The 23,854-nt window shown below is 44.8% G+C and overlaps 2 protein-coding genes across 2 annotated transcripts; both read left to right on the top strand.

The window, feature by feature from the left end:
- Positions 1-99: 99 nt before the first annotated feature.
- LOC129678147 (zinc finger protein 239-like) lies at positions 100-3,397 on the top strand. The gene has a single exon (XM_055608844.1). It carries the CDS (start codon positions 111-113, stop codon positions 1,119-1,121), a length of 1,011 nt encoding a protein of 336 aa, XP_055464819.1. The 5' UTR covers positions 100-110; the 3' UTR covers positions 1,122-3,397.
- Positions 3,398-23,349: 19,952 nt separating this feature from the next.
- LOC129678223 (cytochrome c oxidase subunit 6A2, mitochondrial) lies at positions 23,350-23,797 on the top strand (the record flags this gene model as incomplete). Its single annotated transcript, XM_055608956.1, is given in 2 exon segments — positions 23,350-23,488; positions 23,661-23,797. Coding segments are annotated over 2 exon segments (210 nt in total), but the record flags the coding sequence as incomplete, so codon positions are not given.
- Between the last annotated feature and the right edge of the window lie 57 nt (positions 23,798-23,854).

Here is a 23,854-nt window from a genome sequence, read left to right as displayed (position 1 = left end):
GCTCGGGCTTTCGGACCTTTCCGTTTCCGGGGCTGGCCTCCAGCGCCTCTTTTTCCTGCTAGGCCGATGAGTTAAGCGGCTTTTAAGAATCGGAGCGCTTTCCGCCCGCAATGGAACTTGCGGCTCCAGAAGTGGCCAGGGAGAATCAAGATGGGGCGAAGCTGCTGGAGAGCCGGACGTCAAAATTCCCGGGAGCCCCCAGGTCGCCCCTCGGTCGCGAGGCTGCACTGCGTGGGCGCCTCCTCCTGGCGAGACCAGAGCGACCAGCGGCCGAGGAAAAGTTGCTAGGCCGGCAGTACCTATGTAGGTCAGGCTCTGGCCCTGAGGAAGAAGCCTTTGCCAAGACTAGCGATCCCGCAGTCCCCAAAGCTCTCAGGTGCCGGAATTGTGTGCTAGCCGTAGCCAGCCTCTCTGACCTCATTCACCATCAAAGCAGCCATGGGTGTGACCGGCCTTACAGCTGTCCAGAGTGTGACAAAAGCTTCCGGCGTGGCTCAGATCTGGTTAAGCATTACAGAGTGCACACTGGGGAGAAGCCGTACCCTTGCCCAGAATGTGGCCGCTGCTTTAGCCTAAGCTCTAACCTCACTAAACACCGGCGTTCTCACTCAGGTCTCCGGCCTCATAAGTGCACGGAGTGCGGAGAGGCCTTTGGTCGCAGTGCAGACCTAGCAAAACATAAGCGGGTGCACACGGGGGAAAAGCCCTATGCTTGTGATGAGTGTGGTAAGACTTTCAGGGTTAGCTCCAACTTGATCCAGCACCAGCGAACTCACACTGGCGAGAAACCCTACCGCTGTGGACTCTGTGGCAAGAGTTTCAGCCTGAGCTCTAACCTTTTACAGCACCAGCACTGTCACACTGGGGAGAAACCCTACTTCTGTGCCTGGTGTGGAGACAGCTTTGGGCGCAGTTCCTATCTGCTGGAACACCAGCGTTCACATACAGGCGAGAAGCCCTACAACTGCTGTGAGTGTGGCAAGAACTTCACTAACAGCTCAAACTGCCTACGGCACCAGCGCACTCACAGTGGAGAGCCGCCCTTCAGGTGTCTTGAATGTGGGCGGGGCTTCAGTGAGAGGGCCATGCTCACCGAGCACCGGTGCATCCGCTTGAGCTAGTGACCTTTCCAGAAGGCGGCAAAATCTTACACCACAGCCCCCTCAGTGTTCACACATGGAAGAAACCCTAGGAAGTTTCCTGTGGACAAGACCAGCATGTGCACACAGGCCAAAGGCCTTAGCATTTGCAGCAAGTGGGCCAAGGACTTCGCTCAGGTTCCCCGCCTGCTCTTGCACCAGGTGACCCACCACAGCAAGAAGACCTCCTGCCTGGAATGTGGCAAGGCCTTTGCTCTTAGCTCTCAGCCTTGTCGAGCACCAATGGATGTCCCGAGAGCTACAGTTATCCCTGCTTCAATTTTAGTTTAGACTTTGTTTCTGGGTTTGGTACAGTCCCGAAAAGCCTGAAGGGAACATGGCTTTAAAGCAGACCTCTTTTCTGCATCCCTGAGGTGATTTATGCCATCTGGGTTGAGACAGGAACCCCAGGCTAGACAAACACAGTACTAGAGCTGTGGCTACCACCTTCAGACGGTCAAGATTTAAAACACACACAGCGGTCTTGTTCTATGAGATTTCATTCACTATGTCCAATAGAGGGAAGTTTTGCTGACCAGGGCCACATAGCTCTGCCCCAGCTGCTCAAAATAGGTTAACCATAACAAAAGCAACAATTGCTTTTCCCCAGAGGAAGAGGACTACAGGCCAGAGGTTGAAGGTGGACCAAAGGGCATCATAAAAGGTTATGTTCTGGCAAAAGGACAAGAAAATCCACGCTTCAGATTGTTACATAATCTCTGGGTGTAGAATCCCATTCAAATAATTCTAACCATGGAATAACTATCTTTATTGTTTATGCTAGGGTCTTGGGGACTGAGGTGGGACAAAAAAAAACATACTTTGAGTTCAGGATGCTTTATGGTATTTCTAGGCATGGGCAGAGGCCCAGGATTTGTCATCTGGCCCTTTTCTAGTTCTCATTCCCTTCTCTTGGAAACCCCTCTGTTCCCCCAGCCCCCTTTTCCAATAGTGAAATAATAATGAAGACTTCCAGGCTTTGGAGATTCCATGTAGCCTTTTTGTCTGACATAAAGGCAGGTTGCCCACACAGATGTATTTCTACTACTAGAATTAGTGTATATGGGAGTCTGTAGAGTCCCAGAACACCACATAATCTTTGATTCAGCATAGTCCAAGCAATGAGGTACTGCTTGTTTTCCTGAGAGGCATGGACTAACCCTATTAAGGTTGAGGATAGAGTTCTCTGTTCAAAGATGTAGTAACACCTTTGTAACCATCTTTTCGTCCTTAACTGCAGACTCTGGTCCCCTGCTCTCTAGTTTTGCAGACATTTAGCTTGCTGAATTTAGAACTCTATATAGGCTGAAGAGGAGGAGTAGCAAGTTACCAGTCTCAATTTCTAAGTATCCAGGTTTTTCTCTTCCTAGTTGTGTGCCTAGTTGCCTCTCTGGTCTTAGTTTCATCATCTGTGAAACATGCAGTCTACCTCACCAGGCTGTGAATACTCCATGGATATTCCTGCCTTCATGAAGTACCTGGTTAGGGGAGTGGTTCAGTAAACCTCAGTTCTCAAGTCTGGAGTCCTGCTGGTTCTATCATTCAGAAAGCATCATGGGAACTCATGGATCATCTTCTAAGATTGCAGAAATGAACTATACAGTCCTAGAGTAGCCTGTTGTCCCATAAAGGCAATGGACCAGTAATAACAGAGTGAATGGTGCTGACATTGGAGAAAGGGTGTCACCTGGAGCAACTCTAAAGGGGATGACCCACATGATAACTAACGAACAATTCTGCCCCCTCAAGCTGGGTAGGAGAAAGTTACTCTGAGCAGGAGTAAGTAATTAAAGAAATGATTCTTGATGTGTTTCTCATCAATAGCACTTCAAAAAACACAACCCAAAGTTTGAGTTGAATATCTGAGCATAGCACATACATAGTTGGCACTCAATAAACAGTTGTTATGATCGGGTTCTGCTTACACTGCTTGCTTTTGGCCTTTGGCACTGTTACTTTAGGTGAGTGTTGTACCCATACCTGCAGATATGTTGTGCATATGGCACAGGTGGGCACAGAAGCAAGCTATCTCCGGACCTACTCTATTACGGGGAAAAAACAGCATCAAACTTCCTGAACATCCATAGAAGCAGCTCTCAAAAGCAGGAAGGATGGGCTTGATCCAACAAATACCATTTCCCAAATATGTGACCAGCTTTAGGCCAGGAATGCCAAACATTTGGCCATGTTTGTGTATGGTTTAAACTGATGCAAACTTCAATCAAATTGCACATTCAAATACAGATTATTAGTTTTTCTGTTTGTGTATTCATCAGTGTTTTATCTTTTTTTTTTCCTTTTTTTATCTTTTTTTTTTTTTTATGTGAGTTTGTGTGCACCACATACATACAGGTGTCTGTTGGCCAGAGGGTATTGGATTCCCTGGGACTGGAGTTAAAAGCATTAATACCCTGATGTTGATGCTGGGAACCAAACTCAAGTCCTCGGCAAGAGTGGTAGGTACTCTTAACTGCCAGCCCAAGATAAGATCTTTAGAATAGTAGTGGTTATTCCATCATTCCTATTGTATTTCTGACTCAACATGAAGACTTTTATTATTCATCTAACTCTATAGAAGCCATATCCCAAACACTGCCATGAATAAGAAGGAACCTTCATAGAATGAAGCAAAAACGTCCCTTTACCCATTGTGTTCCTATCCTACTCTTTTTCTTTCTTCCCCTTCCCTAACACTGCTCAGTGACTGACTTGTCCTCCTCCTCTGAATCTGCATATTTCCCTGCATACCTCTCCACCCAAGTTATCACCCGTTAGAGCTTCCTTCTCTGAGAGAGGACATGGGCCGGGCACACAGATTCAGCAAGGCAGACTTTTCTGTGCCTTTGTTAGGAAGAGGTCTAAGTATCAAGCCCTGGTTGGTTCACTGAGCTGTTGGGCAAATCAAGCAAATATGGAAACTCTAACTATTAGGGGCTAGGGAACTCGGAGTGTCAAAGTGGGCTGGATGGCCCAGCTCCTGTCTAGTTCTAGATTGAAGTACTGGCATCAGATTGTCTCATGTGATCCTGCTGGTATATAAAGACCCCTGCTGTATGGTAAGTGTGGCTGTGCCTGGCAGCTAGAGTCTGGACCAGCTGCAGGCTCCTCTGGTGTGGCAGGCCTTTGGGGAGGTGTGCCTACTCCCTGCCAGGTCATGTCCCTAGGCATACTATAGTAGAGGAAGGCCTGTGATGGCCCTGCTGAGTCCCAGCAATCCAACTGTGGGGCAGACAGCCCTAAAAAGGAGCCACATAATTTACAATTTCTCCTCTCTAGGCTTGGATTCATTTCCTAGGGGAGTAAAGGGGAAAAAGCCAGTTTGAAGAAAGGATGAGGTTGGGTTGGCTTAGGGCACACGTGCCATCTCCTACCTCACTCATGAGCCGCAGGACTGAGAGTCCCAGAGCTCTTAATTTCAAGGGTGGAGACAGGTAAATCTCTGGACATCCTCAGATTCAGGGACCAGTTGGAAACAGAATGGGGGCAGGGCTGATGCAAGGCCAGCAAATGAGTTTCATGTCAGACATGGTACATACTTTTAATCCCAATTCTCCAGGAGAGAGGCATGAGTTTTCAGCCAACTCTATGTTCTAGTAATGTGCTCCTATCCCCCACCTACATTCTGTGTGTGAAGATCTGAGTAAGCCTGATTTTGGCTTAGGGTATGGACCTCAAAGCCTTCTGAGCAGGGCCTTGTATCAACTTTCTTCCCATTGCTTCCCCCACATAGCTATTCAGAATCATGAGCATGTTGCTTCTCATTTCCCTCAACCCCAGACACACATCATCCCTATACCACAGGTGTTCAGAGGTGGAAGGTTGGAGAAAGGAGGAGGATCCATCTAGGTCCATGACTAGAAAAATGTGGGAATGAGAACTTCAATTCAGCATACAAAGATGCTCTGAGTACTAGCTCTGACCTGGAGGCTCACAGTGTTTCCCTGTAGTATTAACTGCAAGAAGTCATGATGGGGATTCCAATATGGGTAGCCTTGGTTCTCACAAGAGAACCCCAGGCTCCTTTTCTGGTCATGGGGCCCACCCACACAATCTAAATCTCTTCACCATGTCAGCTTTGAACTGACCACAGATTCTAAGACATCCTAGAAGATACATAAGTGACAGGTTAAAAGAGAGGAACAGAAGTCATGCTTGCCAGATGAGGCCTCTCTAGGTTTACTAATATCCACTGCTCTCCAGGAATGAAGTAAGAGGCCTTGCCTCTGAGTGTTCAAACAGCAGACATGCGCTCAAGCTCATGCACTTTTTTTTTTTAATGTAGCATCAAACTGAATGAAATGAAACCCAGTTTCTAAACCAGTGAACTTGTTTTTAATAGCAGGTTAAGAGGAAAGAAAGACCTGCTCTTCCATGTTGATTCCCCACTTCCCTTTCTTTCCCTTCCTGAACAATTAGATTCAAAGGTGTCTAGCTGGGCAAACAGCAAAATAAGCATCTTCTGTGGGCAGTATACTTGGCCAAGTGAAAAGTGTATCCATCCACGTGACAGATGGGCTGGCATAGGATAGGGAGCATTAACGAAGGAAGGATTCAGGAGCCATAAGAGACCGATAAACTGGCCACTGACAAAATAAGCACATATATTAAGGAAAATGAAAGTCAGATTTTTCTGTCAGGAAAGGAAACATAAATGAAAGAAAGAATCCTAAGTTTAGAAGAAACCTAAGATTAGAACTAAAAATACCAGCAGACAAGGTCTTCAGTAAATGTGTACACAGAAATAAGTACAGATGATTGTGCATACACACATCTGTGTGCCTGTGCTTGGGAATTCCCTAGCTCTGGAAGGCCCTGAATTAGCACCATACCAGCAATAAATGGTTTTAAGGTAATAAAAATCAAAGAAAGCTGATACACTGTTCTAGAATAATGAAGACTAAAGAGACATGGTGATTAATGCAACAGGTTCTAGACCCTTTTTGCTATAGCAAATAATTTTAAGCTAGCTAGGAAAGCTGGAGTTGGATCTAAGGTTTTGATACCAAAATTAGCTTCCTAATTTTGATGGTACTACTTAAGCAAGAGAATGGTCTTGTATGAAGAAAACACGTGCTAAAGTATCCAGAGGCTGTACATTTGGACATTATTCTCAATTTGTGCAGGGAAAGGTTTTTGGTTTTGCATTGGATTTTAATCACTTTTGTGATTTTCCGTTTAAAAATAATTTTAGGAAAATCGGTCTGAACAGGAAGTAATAGGAGGAGAACCACAAGGTCAAGGCTGTCCTGGGTTACATCATGAGACCCTGTCTAAAAGAGGGGAAGGCTGTGGCTTATGGGCAGTTCTTGCCTTGCAGACCCTAGTTTCCATCTCTACTGTAAATATATAAATTCACAGACTCATATAGTATGGTGGTTTGGGAATGTTTAGTTTAAGACAGTAGGCTATATGCCAAAAATTGCCACTGTATTAAAAGATGACCTTAATGATTGTTAATGGATTGCTCATTCACTTACAAATATACTGTGCTAGCTTCTGATAATAAAACAATAGGTGAAATAAACATCTCAGCCCACAGGGCTTTTTGTTTGGGTTTTGAGACGGAATCTCAGATAATTCATGATGGCCTTTAATTCACTATATGCTGGAGACAACCTTAAATTTCTAATCCTCCTGCCTCCACATCCCCCAAATATTGTTATTACAGATGCAATCAAACCACACCCAATATTTATGCAGTGTTGAGGTGCTGACAATTGGACCCATGGCTTCTTGCATACCAACCTTAGTCCCAGTCACACACAGGCTTCTTCAGTTTAATGTTAGGTTAAACTGCTACTAGAGATATCAGTAGGCTTGACTGTAAGTCTGAATGATAAGCACAACTGGTGGTATGAATTGTACCTTGAGAAACAAAAAGGACCAATTCCCAGGAGATTCAGGTAAGCTCTTCAGAGAAGGTAAGCTTCACCAGAAAGACTTGAGGTCCTCCCTCTGCTTTCCTCTATTCAATAAGAGAATCCTAAATAAATGCCATACAATAATATGTAAGCAAAGCAAATTGTTTTTCCAAACAACGCACAGCTGTGTATGGCCTTCCAGAAGCCTGGGGCTGGGCAGCATTATGTAAAGATAGTCTTGTTTGGCCCCTTCTCACCACCTACCTTACCTCAGGTGACAGTGAGCAAGTCTGGAAGGGAAAGAAGGGCCAGTATAACAGTGTTGTGTGGCAGTCTTCCTGGGGAGACATGTACAGATGTCTACTTGCCCTAGATAGAAAACCAGCATATGATTGGAACCATTGCGTTTATTGCAGTTACCAGAGTCTGAGTAAAGGGTTATGTACAGGGTCACCAAAAGCTCACACCAGCTTGGGTGATAATTCATGAAAGGTGAAACCTCAGAGCTCTCTGCACAAGTAACACACAGCTCAAAGGCTGGAGAGTCTCCGCAGCAGACCCTGCTACTTATATAACCTTGGGGAGGGACGGGCCACATGCATCTGGTAAGTTTCAGGGATGTCCTGAGAGTACCGAATTGTTTGTTTCCTGAGTCTTAAGAATCCTCCCTGCGGTGTGAAAGGTTTCAGTTCAAAGGAAATTGTTGTACAACAAATTGGTAAGATGTTGGTTTTTTGCTTTTTTTTTTTTTTTTTTTTTTTTTTTTTTTTTTTTTTTTTTTTTTTTGGTAGGGAGTGCTGGGGAATTCTTGCATGAGATCTAGAATGTGGAAATTAGAAAGGAGCTATTTTTTTTTTTCATGCAGCAATTGGCTGTTTTTCAGTGATCAGAAAGTAGAAGCAACTGGGAATTTCCTGTAGTAGTTTGCAGTGTCTAGTTGCCAACTTTTCCAAGGGCAGTGTTAAGAGGCTTTCTGATCTCTGGATTGTAATATCAGCATGCCAGCATAAGATGCAGCTTCTGCCCATTCTGGACCATAGCGTCTGTGTGTTAACCTGAGGAAATTTCACTTTGATGATGCAGCTCCCTTTTCAATCACAACTGGTTCTGTTAGGCCCAGCATGAGCCTAAATATAAGAAGGTATGAAGAGAACCCAGGAAACTAATCATCCATAGTTGCAAAGTCGCAAAAGGTTCATTTTGACCATTGTATAATGGGGTCACCCCTGCTGGTCAGCAAGGAGTGGCCCCGGGAGACAAAGACCTTAGGTTTTTAAAAGACAAGGCATGGGGAATTCTAGGGGTTGCCTTCTTGGCAATTCATGATTGGATGAGGTATTTAACTTTTAAAATAATTTGTTGGTTCTGGGCACCCTTAGGTCCGATCATCCCTGTCGTAAATATCTGATCTTCAAGTCAGTGTGGAATTTCCTGCCATATGAGATATAGCCACAGTTAAAGGTGGGAAAATGATTAACTCATCCCCTGTCAGTTCTGAGAAGTGGGGGTTACAGGCTTTGGATCAAAGGTCAGGAGCTATTCAGGAGAAGGATTGGGGCCATTTGGCCCAGTTTCCAAACAAAGCTCATCTCACAGGTGCCAGCCAGTGATTTTCTCTCCATTTAGTAGAGATCTCTGCTTGTTCTCTTCCTTATCTCTGCCCTCACAGATGGCTAATGTCAGGAACTTTTACATTCCTCAGCTCTCGAGAAGCACTAAGAGGCTTTAATTAATGTGGGCCTAAAACTTGAAAATATAAGTTATAAGGCAATTAAAGAAACATAGGTTACAAAGTTAGTCTGATTCTTTCAGTTCTTCAGCCTTAGCTGACCAGTATCCGCTGTCCCAGCAAAGCAAAAGCTTCACTTTAGTAGATATTAATTCACAATACCATACAGTGGCCCTTATAGAGTCTTGGAGGGACCTTTAAACTTCCCTCTGGAAATTCACCAGCCAGACATCCATCAACTCTTTTATCTTCTGCACTGCCACAGAGCAGTCCACTACGATTTGAACACTCTGGCTTTTAAAGGCTCAAAGTTCTAAAATCTTTTCACAAGATTTTGGAAATAGCCAAATACATGTTTAGTGTTCTTATAATGGAAGTTTTGGTTTCTTTGTAAACTCAGTTATGTCACGTAAATATGTTTTTGTTTTAATCCCAAGTGTGAGATTTCAGTGTGGGCTTTAGTTTGACTACAAGTGATGGCTGTCTCATGTGGGGCATGGCCTTTGTCAGCTGATAAAGGCCTTCCTCCTGAAGCAGGGAGAGGTGTGTGGTGGTCTAGGACTCTGAGGGATATAAATATGGGAACCTGGAGGGAGAAAGTGTGGCGTGCAGTGTTGGCATGTGGCATGTAGCAGTTTGGAGTGATCAGAGATGGATGGTGTGATAGACATAGAGAAACATTTCAACACAGCGGCTGGGAGGAGACTGCCTGCTATGTTTGCTGTTGACCAAGATTAGTATAGCCCCAGGGAACCCATTGACCCTAAACAGAAATAAAAGGTTCTTCATCCCCTCTTCCCACAAACCTTCTCTCTCCTACCTAAGGTTGGGGGTTAAAAGGAAGAGGCTTTAAGAAACCCCAAAATAGTGTTTTAAAAATGAGTGCTACATGTCCTGGCTAGTTTTATGTCAACTTGACACAAACTAGAGTCATCTAAAAGGAGGGAACCCCAATTGGGAAAATGCCTCCATAAGATCAGGCTGTAGGCAAGCCTATAGGGCATTTTCTTAAGTAGTGACTCCATGAGAGACCCCACCTCATTGTGGGTCATGCTGCCCCTGGGGTGGTGGTCCTTGGTTCTGTAAGAAAGCTGGGCAGGGGAAAGTCTTCAGGTACAGCCAAAGGTCATTTGGAAAGTCTAGACACCTCAGTGTCTTGTTAGCATAGTATCTCCAGGAATCTCTAGGTTGTTTTTGTGTGTGTGTGTTTTTGTTTGTTTGTTTGTTTTTTTTTTTTAAATCAGAATAGGGCCTGGCCTATAATCTCCCCAAGGGCTATGTGATGCTCCTTACAAGACCTGGGGTATCCAGATTAGTGGGGGGGGACCTTTAGAACCCCACTGAGAAAAGGGAGTCCATCATAATAGCTCAGTTTGGCTAGTCGGTCATTCTTCATTCAGTCTTATCCAGCAGAGTTCCAGAGTCGACCACTCACATGGACCAGCACTCTCTCATGGAGGGAAGGGGGGCTTCATGATACTCTTCCCTGAAGTTATGCAAAAGGCAACCAACTGAAGGAACTCCCTGCTCTCAGGCTCGTCCATAGTGAGGCTGTCAATAAATTGCCCAAGGAACTCCTTAGTGGTGCAGTTTTTCTGGAGTCGTCCATGATGCAGGTGGAAATCTTTAGTGATGCAACTGCCTCTAAACCAGATGTGGGGATAGAACTTCCCAGTCCCACAACTGCATTAGACTGGCTCATACTCCAGTAAATAACCACAATAAACTCAGTGGCTCACCAAGATGGATTTGAATAGAATATTTTTCTTTGTTTTGGGGAAGGATGTGACGTACCCAGAGTTACTTGAAGCTCTGGCAAAGCTCAAAATTTAATTGGAGTTGTTTCTAGATGCAGTACCAGGGCAGAGGCAGAAAAGAGCCAGCAGTTTATTGTACACAATTTAGGGGACTCCCAAAGCTAAAAAAAAATCAGCCAAGTGCTGAGAATGGTGGAGCATACCTATAAACCAAACATTTGGGTATTCTCTGGGCCATTTAGACAGCTACACTACGGAAGAGCCTGAGGATAGGGAGGTCCCTCAATTGGTTACGTCTTATGTAACTTCAGGAAAGAGCATGGTGAAACACCCCTTTCCCTCCATGAGGGGGTGTGAATAGGTTCATCCGAGGGTTTCATGTGTGTGATTGACCTCATTGTCCTGCTTTAAGATGGCAGTGAGCATGTTCAACCCAGAGAGCAGAGATACGCAATAAGAGGACTAAACCAGAATAGCCCGCAGGGCTCCACGGCCTTCTGGTCCAGAGATGGAGGAAGGATGAAGCTTTAGACTAGCCTCGGTGATCTCATGAGAGCAGTAGAGAAAGGGATATTTAGGGATCTATTCAGTGGCAGAGAGCTCTCCTAGCCCCAGCACATAAGAAAAATCAGCAAGCCTATGAAAGCCACATACTCTTGTAATCAACATTTTAGTAGGACCACAATTAGAGGGAGTCTGAGGCAGAAGAGAAAGGCAAGGAAGTGATATATGAAGCTCTGGATGGGAGAGGGCCCCTCTTCCCCAGGAGACTGAAGCTGCTTCCCTGCCTGAAGCAAGAATTCCAGCACATTTGCTGTGAAGGTTGCATTGAGATAAGCCCCCATATCTATATTATGTATTAGATATGAATAATATTAAAATAGCACGAGCCAGGCTTAAGGCCCGAATATGCCTGACCTTGCTAGGGCCTCACTTTTCTCCCAAACATTTTCTGGGGAAACTCTGTTTACAGTGGAGATAATTTTCTGTACTCTGGTGATCTAGAGTCTCACTGTATCAAGTGTAAACCCAGGTGCTATGCCAGGATCTCACTTACTTTCCTTGAGAACACTTTGAAAATGATGACTTTGAATTCTCCCAAAATCCTGACTAGCATAGCAAGTCAGCACAACTCTCTCAGAGAAGCCCACACCCCAACTCTCAGGTGTGTGTCTGGTGCTTGAAATCTGCATCATGTTCTCCTCTAACGAACCCCAACTCTGCCTCATACTGGCTCATCCTGAAATTCTTCTCTTTGGTGAAGGCAAGCGTTCCCTCTGGGCGGCCCCTGTGAGGCCAGGTCCCTCTCCCGTGCCAACAGCCTTCTCCAGCTGAGGCTGGACCCTGTCTAGAGACTGGAGGGCTCCTCTGCCAGGCTGCACCTTTGGGAGCCTGACTTGTGAAGGGGAGGAACCTCACATGGTACCACGCGGAAACAGGGGTCTTTGTGAAGACCTCACCCCAGAATACTTAGTGAGATACTGCATGTCTCCACACAGTGGGAGGGGTGAGGCAAGCAATTCCACCAGCCTCGTAGCTTCCCTCTTCTGTTTCCTGGAACTCGATTATCCCATTTAGAATACCAACTCCTTCCTACGATGGCCCTAGGTTTTCCACCTGACCAAGTCCTTCACCACAGCACTGCTGTCACTCTGGCATAACCGCACACGCTCAGGGCCTGCTTTCTGTCATACCTTTCTACCATATCATTTTGACTAAAAGTTCAGTGATCTTAGCAGAGACACTTACTTAAGCTCTGACAGTTTTAATGATGTTAGCAATTGTCATCTGTGCCCATGCTGACAGCCGTGAACACCTCAATTTAGGGCTTTGGCCTTTGTTTGTCAGTTTATCAACATCCTAGGATCCCTTTCTCAGAAAGCAGCTGCAGTAAGAGGTTGAGGCTAGAAGGTAAATAAGGGCAAGCCGAGTCCTTTAGCTTGGAGTTTCTCAACACTGGCTGATTTTCACTATAGCTGAGGCAAAACAATTTTGTAAATGTCCTGCATAGTTCTGTTCTGCAGCTAGGGTAGAGGACCACTGTGTTAATTCCTAGAGCAGATGGGGCTCTAGCAGGATAGGTAAAGTCCTGGCCAGAAGACGAGTGCCTTACTCTTTATCCCAGTGTGCTGCTCAAATTGTAGCATGTTCTTGCTATGCCTTGCCACAGAACAGGAAACTCTACGGTAACAAATAAACCTCGCAACCCCCATCCTGTCACACCTCCAATGAAGGCCATGTAGCAAACACTGTAATTTAGAGGTAAGATAAAGGAAGCCTGGATTAGACTAGTGACAGGTTTTATAGGAAGGGACGGCTGTGGCAGCACAGAAAAGCTGGAATGTTATGGTGAAGGAGAAGGAAAACATCAAGCTTTAATGTTAATCAGTCATGATTAACAAGCTTACTAAAAAAAAATACCAGGTTGCAGCAGAGTAAGAAACACAGTAGGAATGTCTCTGACCTGAGACAACAAATCTGAAACTGAATGATTGGTGCCTGCCTGCTTTTCTAAACCTGCTGCGTGCTCTTCTTTTTCTGGAAAAGAGCATGGACAGCAAGTTCTGTTTGCTAAATATAAAACTGCCTTAACTAGAAACCTGCACATTTTAGCTTCTGTAAAACTTGCTTAGCTCTGGGGAAAATCTCCCTTGGGTGGGATGAAAAACATCACCCTAGGATGGCTAATGGCCACATAGACAAGACTGTGGCAATGTCTAATCCTATTCAAGTTATGAAATATTTCTGGTCAGGCTTTTAAGCTATTGGGAGAGGCTACAACTGTGTGCTAATTCAAGAGCTGGATTGTCTCTGAGAATGTATTACTGGGAAGGGGGGGATCCCTCTTTAACAAATGGAGGTCCAGCATGATTTCTTCCACGCTAACCCTTTGTGCTCAGCCCAGTCTTGGAAAATGAAACTAGAGAGCTCCCTGACAGTATTTTAGGAACTTCCTCTGAATGGCTCGCTGTCTCCCTACATTCTTTTGGAGATAAAGAAAACTCACCAGGGAACCTGCAGGATAAGGTAAGGTACCACAAGGCAGAGAACTAAGAATGGCACTGGCTTTGGAACCTCAAAGCACATCTGCACTGATACGCCTCCCCCAACAAGGCCATGCCTCTTCATTGTTCCCAAACAGTTCTATCAGCTGGAGCCCACATACTCAGATAGAGGAGCCTAGAGGGGCCATTTTCATTAAAACCGCTGTGCCACCAAAGTCGAGCCTGATGAACCAATGAGTTTCCCAGGAATATGGGTGAGGGGTTACTTATAGGAGCAAAAATAACTCAAAGACAGCTGCATCTTTGAGGCCACCCCAGCATGGGTGACAAGACACAAAAGCTGCAAACCTGGAGCACTGTGCACAGCCTACAGGCAGCACGATAGATTGCAGCGTGTTCTTTCCGGGTGGCTCAGCTGAGCTGCTTCTGCTTCTTCCGGGCAGCAGGTCTTCTCTGAGAGCGACTCTCAGCAGTCTTTACTGTTTACTCCGGGGGAAGACGGTCTAGTGAAACTAGTCAGCTTCATGTACTTCCTGAAGCTATTTTGAATTGTTTACTTTCCATGGTAAAGAGCTTCGCAGCAGTATTTCACCTCCCCTTAGAATATCTTGTAGTTACACATCCTAGAAAGCATCCTGTCTTTAAGATTTCCCATTTCTCTCCAAGATGAGGTTTTGATCCCAGAAGAAACTGCAACACAACAGTCAGGAACCTATCAAACCCAGAACCTCCTTCCGCCTGAGAAACCCTATAAATCCTGCCCAGAACAAGATGGTTCTGATCCATATGGTTGCTGATCCCATGTGTACCACAATAGAATTCTATCGGTTCTGCAGTTTGTGAAAGACTGGAACTGTAAACTACGAGGCGCCCTTAATGCATGCTGTTTCTATGGAATATTTTTTTCCCTTCTTGAAACCCCTTTGCTCCATGCATCTGTCTTTGTTTTGTTCCCCACCAAGCCTGGATACTCTTGGTGTTCCTGCAACAACCTTATACCATCTTTTCTGAGTCCCTTTAGATATCTGTTATTTTTTAAAATGGTTTTATTTTAAATGTTCTCCTGTTACAGGTACTTATGAGTTTAAGAGGAGGGAAAAGAGAGCATTTAAAGGGAAAATACCTGAGCTTTTCAGGTTGATTTCCCCCATCTGCAAGCACACACAATTGATTATGAGTATAGGCTTTCAAGTAGTTCCAGTCAGGGAATGTCTAAATATCAATAAAAAAAAAAAAAAGACATCTCTATCAGTTTGATCCTGTTTGATCATGAGTGCAAACTACCATGCACCTATACTCCTATTAATTTGTAGATCTCTTAAAATCAAATGTTCTGGCTTTATTTTGTTATTATTATTTTTTTATTCAAAGCAAGATGCTGTTTGTCTCTTGTGAGTCCCCATAAGACCCGGCAGATAAGACACATTTGGACAACTCTACACAGAATAAAACAGGGCAGTTGCTTTGGGTCCTTATAAGTGTCACTGGACACAACAATGAGTTTGCTATCCAATGTAAACCACTGGGTTCATTTTTATTTAAAATGGGGCATTGGTAATATCGGTAAATTGCCATATGCTGTTTAAGATTGCCGAGAAGCTGCTCGAGGAAATGGAATCTGACCTGCCCACTTTAGAACCAAACAGTTTTGGTTCAAATTTCCTCACGGGTGATATTAGTTTATTAGTGTTTGGCTGAAACTTGTGCTGGCTCCTGTACAAGCTGGGGAAACTCCATCTGCCTTCTTTCCCCCAGCCCCACTGGGACCCCCAGCCCCACTAGGAAGCTTCCGAACAAAGGAAAGGCACCAACAGCCCAGTTCCACGTTCCTCCCAGCTGTTCCAGCCTCTTCCCCTGGTGCTGCCAGGCATCGAAAGTCCTCAGCTCTTGACCGTACTTGGGCACAGTCCCAGCCATGGCTGACATATGTCATCGCCCTTTGCCTACATTCAAGAAAATGTCCCCACCCTAGCCCTGGGGCGTGACTTTCTCAGCCCCATTCTTTGGAACTGAAGAACCTGCCAAAGAGCTGCCCCCAACAAGCCTGCTTTTGTTTTTAATTTGTTTCAATTGGATTGATCTCATCAGTGGAGGAGCCATTCAATTAGATGGTCCTGCATATGTAATTTGGGCACTGTTTTCATTTACATAGATGTTACATAGAATCTCTGATAGAAACAACTGACATCTATTCCCACTTGTCCCTGCCTGAAATGATCACAGCTTGGCTTGTTAAGTCTTAATATTCCTTCATGAAAGGAAAGATGGACGGGGTCACTTAACATCCAGCACAGTGGCCAGTCACTCTGCCCAGCCAGTTATAGGAATTAGGCCCCAATAGCATACAACCTCAAGAATTTGGGGACACACCAGGCCAATATAGCTTAGGAAAGATTAAGAAAAGGGGGTTGCAAAGTATGCAGCTATCAGGGAGCTGGAGTGCATACTGGATGAAGACTCTAATAGAAATAGATATTGTTTAGGCCACCCTCATAGGAAACTTTCTAACAATGTATTTGTTAACTTTATCTCATGGTATTAAAACTTGTTTTGTTTTGTTTTAAAGGACTTACATATAAAAGTTAAGAAGGCTGGATGTGTCCAGAACTCAGACAGAAAATAAGAGGTAACATTTCACATGATTTTTAATGAGAAAAACGTAATATATATGACTTGTCATCTGAAGATGTAATTACAGGGTTGACATGAGGGATGGCTATTCTGGGTTGTCGGCGTGACTGCATCTGGAGGGAACTAAAACCCAAGTGGCTAAGAACACTCGTGACGAGCTTTTCTTAACTAAATTTGGGAAGATCCACCCTAAATCCAGATCTTCCGCGGCAGGAGGATCCACCCTAAATCTCAGCCACACCTTCTAGTGGCAGCTTATCCAAAAGACAAAGAAAGTTTTTACTCTGCCTGCTTACACCCCCTCCCTGGCACGTTCAGTTCTACACTGGCATTAGAGCCTACTTCTTCAGGATTCCCAGACATACTGAAGACCAGCCAAGACATCCAGCCTTGTGGACTACTGGATTCTGGACTTTCCATCCGAGATAGCCATTGCTGGAACAGTTGCTAAAGGGACTTTGGCCAGCCTGAGCATGGCTCTGGCAGGCCTTGACCTTCTCCAGCATTCCCTCTGCCTTGCTAAGAACTGTTAGATTACATTCCTAAATTCCCACATTCCTAAAGCTAGCCACCAAGGTCTATTCCCTTATTTGGCCACTTCCTCTTTCTGAGGCTGACTACCAAGGTCCATCAATCAAAGTATTGAAGTCCAGCAATCAGAGGTTCCTTTGGCTCACCTAGTTAACACGTCCAATTAAAATTAAACACCTCATTCTGACACAAGGTTTCCCCTCATACTTTATAAATGACTGTTTTTTTTTCCTATGTGCCAGAGATAGTCCTTTGTCCCCCAGGACAAACACCCCTCTTCCCTCTGTCTTATTCCCTTCCCCTTCTTTCTCATTCTCTATCTCCTTTGTCTCTCTTTGTCTCTTATTCTCTGCCCTTTGTCCCTCTGGGGAAAATAAATCTCTTTTGTCCTGAGAACTTGGTCTTGGAGATCATGAGGCAATACTTTTCCTTTTATGGTCCAGTTGGACCATAACCTGTAAGTCACTCTAATATATGCATATATTCTGTTTGTTTTTTTCTCTAGAGAACACTAATACAGTCTGTAAAGATCTTTAGTCCTAAATACTTTTTTCCTGAAAGTTCTTGGGTATAAAAAAATGTTCCTTGTTCAAAATATCTCTCCAAAGTTCTTGCTGAGGTTTGAATTTGCTAAGAGTCTGAGACCACAGGTAAAGGTTAAAAGGATATAAAAGTGCAAGCAGATGCTCAAGTACACAACAAGGACATCTGCTCAACCATGTTTGTAGCAGCTTTATTTGTAATAGCCAGAAGCTGGAAACAGCCCAGATGCCCCTCAGTTGAGGAATGGATACAGAAAGTGTGGTACATCTACACAATGGAATATTACTCAGAAAAAAAAAAAAAAACAACAACAACAACAAAGAAATCATGAAATTTGCAGGTAAATGGTGGGAACTGGAAAAGATCATCCTGAGTGAGGTATCCCAGAAGCAGAAAGACACACAGGGTATATACTCACTCATAAGTGGATATTAGACATATAATATAAGATAAACATACTAAAATCTGTACACCTAACAAAGCTAATCAAGAAGGAGGACTCTGGCTAAGATGCTCAATCCCCATTCAGAAAGGCAAAGAGGATAGACATCAGAAGAGGGAGAAAACAGGGAACAGGACAGGAGCCTACCACAGAGGGCCTCTGAAAGGCTCTACCCTGCAGGGTATTGAGGCAGATGCTGAAACTCAGCCAAACTTTGGGCAGAGTGCAGGGAATCTTATGAGAGAAGTGGAAGGTAGTAAGACCTGGAGAGGACAGGAGCTCTACAAGGAGAGCAACAGATTCAAAAAGTCTGGGCACAGGGGTCTTTCCTGAGACTGATGCTTCAACCAAGGACCACTCATGGTGATGGCCTGGAACCCCTGCACAGATGTAGCCCATGGCAGTTCAGTGTCCAAGTGGGTTCCACAGTAATGGGGACAGGGACTGTCTCTGACATGAACTGATTGGCCTGCTCTTTGATCACGTCCCCCTGAGGGGGGAACAGCCTTACCAGGCCACAGAGGAAGACAATGCAGCCACTTCTGTTGTTGAGACCTGATAGACTAGGATCAGAGAGAAGAGGAGGAGGACCTCCCCTATCAGTGGACTCAGGGAGAGGCACAGTGGAGAAGAGGGAGGGAGGACAGTATTGAGAGGGGAGGAGGGAGGGAGCTACAGGGGTGATACAAAGTCAATAAACTGTAATTAATAAAAATAAAAATAATTTAAAAACTTGCAAGCAGAAACAAGTTTACTTAAAAGTTACAAGAAATAAGAAGTTAAAATGTTGCAAAGGAAGGATATAACTATATCTTTAATAAAAATAATTTAAATATTTTAGATTAAAGTGAATCACATATAGATACAATACATGAGTTTTGTCCTAAAACTAAAAATAAAACAATGGCCCAAAGCTAAAACAAACAAACAAACAAAAAAACATAAATCAAAGTCACAGAAGATCTGAATAAGTAATATAAGGTTTATGAGGGGTGGGGATTGATAATATGTTTACTGATAAGAGCTTTTAATGTTCTAAAGGTTATAATGATCTAGTTATGATAGCAAAGACTTACTTAACGTGTGTGTCTAATCACTGAGGCTTCATTAATTTTGTTAAACCTTGCTCTTTGGGAAAACTGAGATTCATTGCACACAACTTTATACTTATGAAAGTCTACGTATGAAAATCAATCTGATCCTCTCTCCTGAATCATAGACTTATGATAAAGATGAGGTTGCTTGATAGAGTGATAATGTCAGATCTTGACATTCCAGGAGATCTTTCTTTAGAAACAAGAATTTTAAAATAAGAAAATAAAATGCCAGTTTGGGGGAAAATAAATGCTAAAAATGGATAAAGCCACCTTTCATCTTTTGAATATAATAAGAACTGAAGTAACTTCCAACTTTAAGAGTTTCTGAAATAGTTTTTACTATGGAAACTAGCAAAACAAAATGTATACAATTAAAGAAAACAGCATACTTAATGTATGATCTGGTAAACTTAGATTTTATAGAGGAGTACTATAAAAGAATCATCAAAACGAGGTTCCAAGTTTCTCTGTGGCTTGTATTTATGGTTTGAAGTTTATTTAGGTACTAAAAAAGAGCTTCAATTCACAATTTGTTATTCATTAAGGCTCAAAATTTTAACAAAGACAAATTACCCTAATTTATAAAATACTAATCTTATGGGAGTTTCTAGTTTACTATTAATTCTTAAAACAAAGGTAGTTAAAATATGAGTTAATAATCACCCCATAAGTAAGTAAGTAAATGTTTTTAATATGCCTAGAACTATACTTGTAATCATTCTAAATTTAAATGTAATTTCTTTACAGAGACACAGTAGGAGGCAGAGGGCAATTTATGTCTCCCATTATACAGTCTCATGTAAATGTTGTAAAAATGTCAAAGTAAAGCCTAATGATGGCAAAGCAGGGCAAGTTTGAAGGTAATCTTGAAGTTTACTAATCTGAAATAGTACTTGAAACCAAGAGTAGTTTTAGCAATAAAAATTACAAAAATACGACCTGGTTATGGAGAATTGAATACTTGAACAAAATGGGGTTGATTTATAGCCTGTGTGCTATGTAAGAGTACCTGGGTGGTATACCTCCACAGCAGCAGCACCTTTCCTTTGGAGGGGACGCTGGCTCTGTCAGAGCAGGGAAGCATCGGGAGCGGAGACTTGCCGGAGTCTACTGCCCCTGTCCCTGTCCCAGGAGGCTGGGCCAGAGAGATCCCCTCCTCATCTGTAGGGAAGACGAACTGCTCCTCCTGTCTCACCTGACAGGGGACAGATTTTCCTCTCAGAGAGTCTCTACCCACATCATAAATATCTCAAGTGACGAAGATCTGAACAGCAGTTTGTTTCCTGAACTGTCACATGATGAGAGTGTCAGCAGAGAAGCCTGGCTCCTAAAGCTACTGCCCAGCTGGAAAGAGCCCTGTATGTAGCTCAATTGGCACATCCTCTCATCTACAGTCACTTCTCCTCTTCGCAAAGGCAGTCCTGGGGCTGGGCAGTTAACACCTGGTTTTATGAGGAGTCCCCAGGCCAGTTCCAAAGAAATATAATGCAGACACTTCTGCAGAGGACCAGCCAGAGCAACAGGCTGAACTCTGGGCTCGTTTAAACAAAACGTTGCAGGTGTCCCCACCATGCCTAGGTAAAGACAGCAACCCTCCCCCACCCGGAGGAAGGAGAGCCTTGGACTGCAAAAGCCCACTGAGTTCGTTCCCTCCAAGTCAGCATCCAGGGAGGAAGGCAGGCTCGTCAGCCCTGCCCCCACCTCACCCAGAAGCTGGTTGGTCAGTGCATGGCAAAGGTTGAAGAGCTCTACAGCCTGGCTCCAGCAACAAACCCAGAAGCCGATGGCAGAATCTTGAGGAACTCAAGGGGACATTTGCAAATGGTAAGCACAGAGCCGCTTCTTCCCCTTGGCCACACAGTACTGTTGACTAAATGTTTTCTATAGGCATAGCCACCATGCTCCAAAGTGTGGCGCCTAGCTCAAAGAATTAATGTTAGCCTTGCTGTACCTGTGAGGACAGATATTCTGGGGAAACTATTTGCTTTCACTAATGATTTATGCCTATACATCCAGAGAACATCCTGTCCTTGTCCATTAATGTTCTTTAAAAATGATAGGGGACAGGTCATTTCTGTACCACATCTACTCCTTCTTGTTTCCCCAGGAACATGTGGTGACATTAACAGGAACCCACAGAGCTCCCGCTAAAAATACCATGTAGTGTCCCAAGGAAGAGGCATAAGCAAGACTGGTATGGCTCATCCCTCCAAGCCCTTCACCATCACCACTTGGCAAATGTCTAACAGAAGGCTGGGATGCTGCACAGCAGAGCTTGGCAATTGGTGAGTTTGTTTTTGTTTTGGTTTGTTTGTTTGCTTGTTTTTCTCAGCCTGAAGCAAAGAACAATCTAGACTTCCAGGGTTGGGATTCTAATGAATGGTGCAGTGGAGAGCTCAGGACAGTGATGGGTGAAGATGCCACAGTTTCCACACAGAAGCAGTTAAGACAAAACCCCGCTGGCGTGCCTCTCAGGAGGATTTACAAGCCAGGCCAGACAGGGGTACACAGTGAAAGCTTGTCTGAAAACAAAAACAAGCAAGGGAAAAAGAAACAAAACAGGGGCTGGGAATGTGAGTCTGCAGAGGGTGTCTAGCCTCTAGGTTCAGTCCCGGCAGCACAAAAATCAACAACCCCACGTGATTCTGTAGAGAATCTTAAATAAAAATCTTCCAGTACGTGGCCAAGTGCACCACACGATGGCAGCAGAGGACAGTAGTGACATTTGGCGCAGTCACCGAGTGGCTGAGACAGGCAGAGAAAGCAGGGGTGGAACTTCTCAGCAAACCTGAGTGACTACTGAGGAGGGAAGGGGGGCCTAGACTCTGTCCCTCTTTCTGTATTCTTCAATAGCCAAAGTGGTAATAAAAAGGAAGGGGATTAGAGGGAGCTATGTGTAGTATAGAGAGGGACGAGACAGGAAAACGTAAAGTCCTGTGTTGCCACAGCAGCCCTAAAACAGAGCAAAAGTGACTGAAGAATCCATTACAGCTCAGGGAGAAGTCAAAAGGAGGACAAGCTGGAGGAGGAGCCTGGGTAGGCGGAAACCATTCAGCTTCTATTACATTTACGTTTGTTCATTCGTGGGAGAGTGGAGACGATGTTCAGGAGTCTCTCCTCCTAACTCTTGGGTCTTGGGAATCAAACTCCGGTCATCAGGTGTAACCTCAGGCATCCGGATCTGCTGAGCCGAGCTGCCCCACTGGCCTGAGTTTAAAGTCAATAGGAGGTATAGGTGTAGAGCCCTTTCTTGAAAATGCGCCTCATTCACTTTTCTTTTATAAGTTGGTTAGACACCTCAGACTTTGCTCAAAGCTGGGGGCACCCTGCTAGACTGTACTCAGAGCGGAATAGAATCCGCACCTGTAACCTCAATGCTTACAAAACTAATGCAGACACGTCATGAGTTTGGCTCCAGCCCAGCCTACAGAGTGAGCGTCCATCTCAGAGAGAAGGAACAGAAAGTCCAGCAGCTGAGGGTAGAGCTTGTCCGCACTCTCCACTTCCGGGTCTCACACTCTTTTTCTCCCCCTGTGCCTCAGCGTTTCTTGAGCCAGCTGGATGGAGCGGTGGGCAAAGGTGCTCACTATGCAAACCTGTGACCTGCTCTTGGTTCCCAGAATCCACTTAAAGGTAGCAGGAGAGAACAAACCCCACGAGGTTGTTCTCTGACCTCTACGCAGTGCTATGCCACGTGTGAGCACACACACTAATACAAAGCGAAACCAAGCAAAGACCAGGACTGAGCTCAGCAGAAGAGCATTTAGTTAGCATACACAACCCAGGGATTCAACTCCCAGCACTGAGAAAAAAAAAATTTTAAAGATTTATTTATACACTATTCTGCCTGCATGTGTGCCTACACACCAGAAGAGGGCACCAGATCTCATTATAGATGGTTCTGAGCCACCATGTGGTTACTGGGAATTGAACTCAGGACCTTTAGGAAGAACAGCCAGTGCTCTTAACTGCTGAGCCATCTCTCCAGCCAGAGAAATAATTTTTAGAGTGGGCACCTCATTACCTTTATGCATGTTACAGGTTTACACTGCGCTAGCCATTGAGAACAGAATATTAACCCAAATCATTCCCCGCCACTATGAAAAATAGTATATTTTTATTTATTTAGATAGATAGATAGTGTAGGCCAGGATAGCTTTGATCTTGGTATGTAGTCTAGCATGGCCTTGAACTCCTGATGCTCCTGCCTTCATATCCCAAGTGCTAGCATTAAAGATATGTGCCACTGCACTGAGATTATGTAGCACTAGGGAGAGAACTCAGGGCATTGCGGGTACCAGGTAGGCAGACATAACAGGCATTCTGCCAGCTGAACTACATCCACAGCCTCCCAGCACCACGTAGTTCAAGCTAAGCAGACAAAGGTAGCCTTGAACTCTTATCCTACACATTTCAAGTGCTGGGACCACAAGCTTGTATCACCAAGCCAAGTGCCTATTTTACTTTAAATGTTCTCTTGCCAAAATAAAAGGCATATTGCGTCAGCTGCCCGAAGAGGATCTCCTGCCAGTCAGACCCACTTTAGATAGAGAGAGCCCCTAAAAATAGCCATCTATGTGCCGGCTCAACAGGTGATTGGCTCAGAGAGGGGAGGCGAGCCTCCAGGGTTAGGTGAAGGAGAGAGAAAAGGACAGCGCCATTTCCAGCTTCCCTTCAGCGATGGCTCTGCCTCTTAAGGTCTTGAGTCGGGGCTTGGCCAGCGCAGCTAAAGGAGACCATGGAGGGGCAGGAGGTGAGTGGGGCCAGGCCTAGCTCTGACCTAGTAGCCTAGCCCATCTGCTCTCTTGCTCTGCTCCTTCCCCCTCCCTCTCCTGCCTCCTCTCTCCTGACCCACCAGGCAGTGATCTTTCACACCTCTAGGCCCAGTGATAGCTTCTCTCTCACCCTCACCTTTGCTCCCCCAGCCAACACCTGGCGCTTCCTGACCTTTGTGCTGGCTCTGCCCAGCGTGGCCCTCTGCACCTTCAACTGCTGGATGCACGCTGGCCACCGAGAGCGCCCGGAGTTCATCCCTTACCACCACCTGCGCATCCGCACCAAGGTATGCCAGAGGATGAGTGAGAGCGTGCGGTGGGGAGGGGACGACACGGGGGGGGGG

The sequence above is a fragment of the Psammomys obesus genome, unplaced genomic scaffold, assembly GCF_907164565.1.
Source record: "Psammomys obesus unplaced genomic scaffold, mPsaObe1.curated_primary_1811, whole genome shotgun sequence".
Lineage (NCBI taxonomy): Eukaryota > Metazoa > Chordata > Mammalia > Rodentia > Muridae > Psammomys > Psammomys obesus.
This window is presented reverse-complemented; position numbering and strand designations above follow the sequence as displayed.

Bases quoted from the DNA above. Each gene is read 5' to 3' on its own strand.
- LOC129678147 (XM_055608844.1), top strand. From the start codon at position 111: ATGGAACTTGCGGCTCCAGAAGTGGCCAGGGAGAATCAAGATGGGGCG.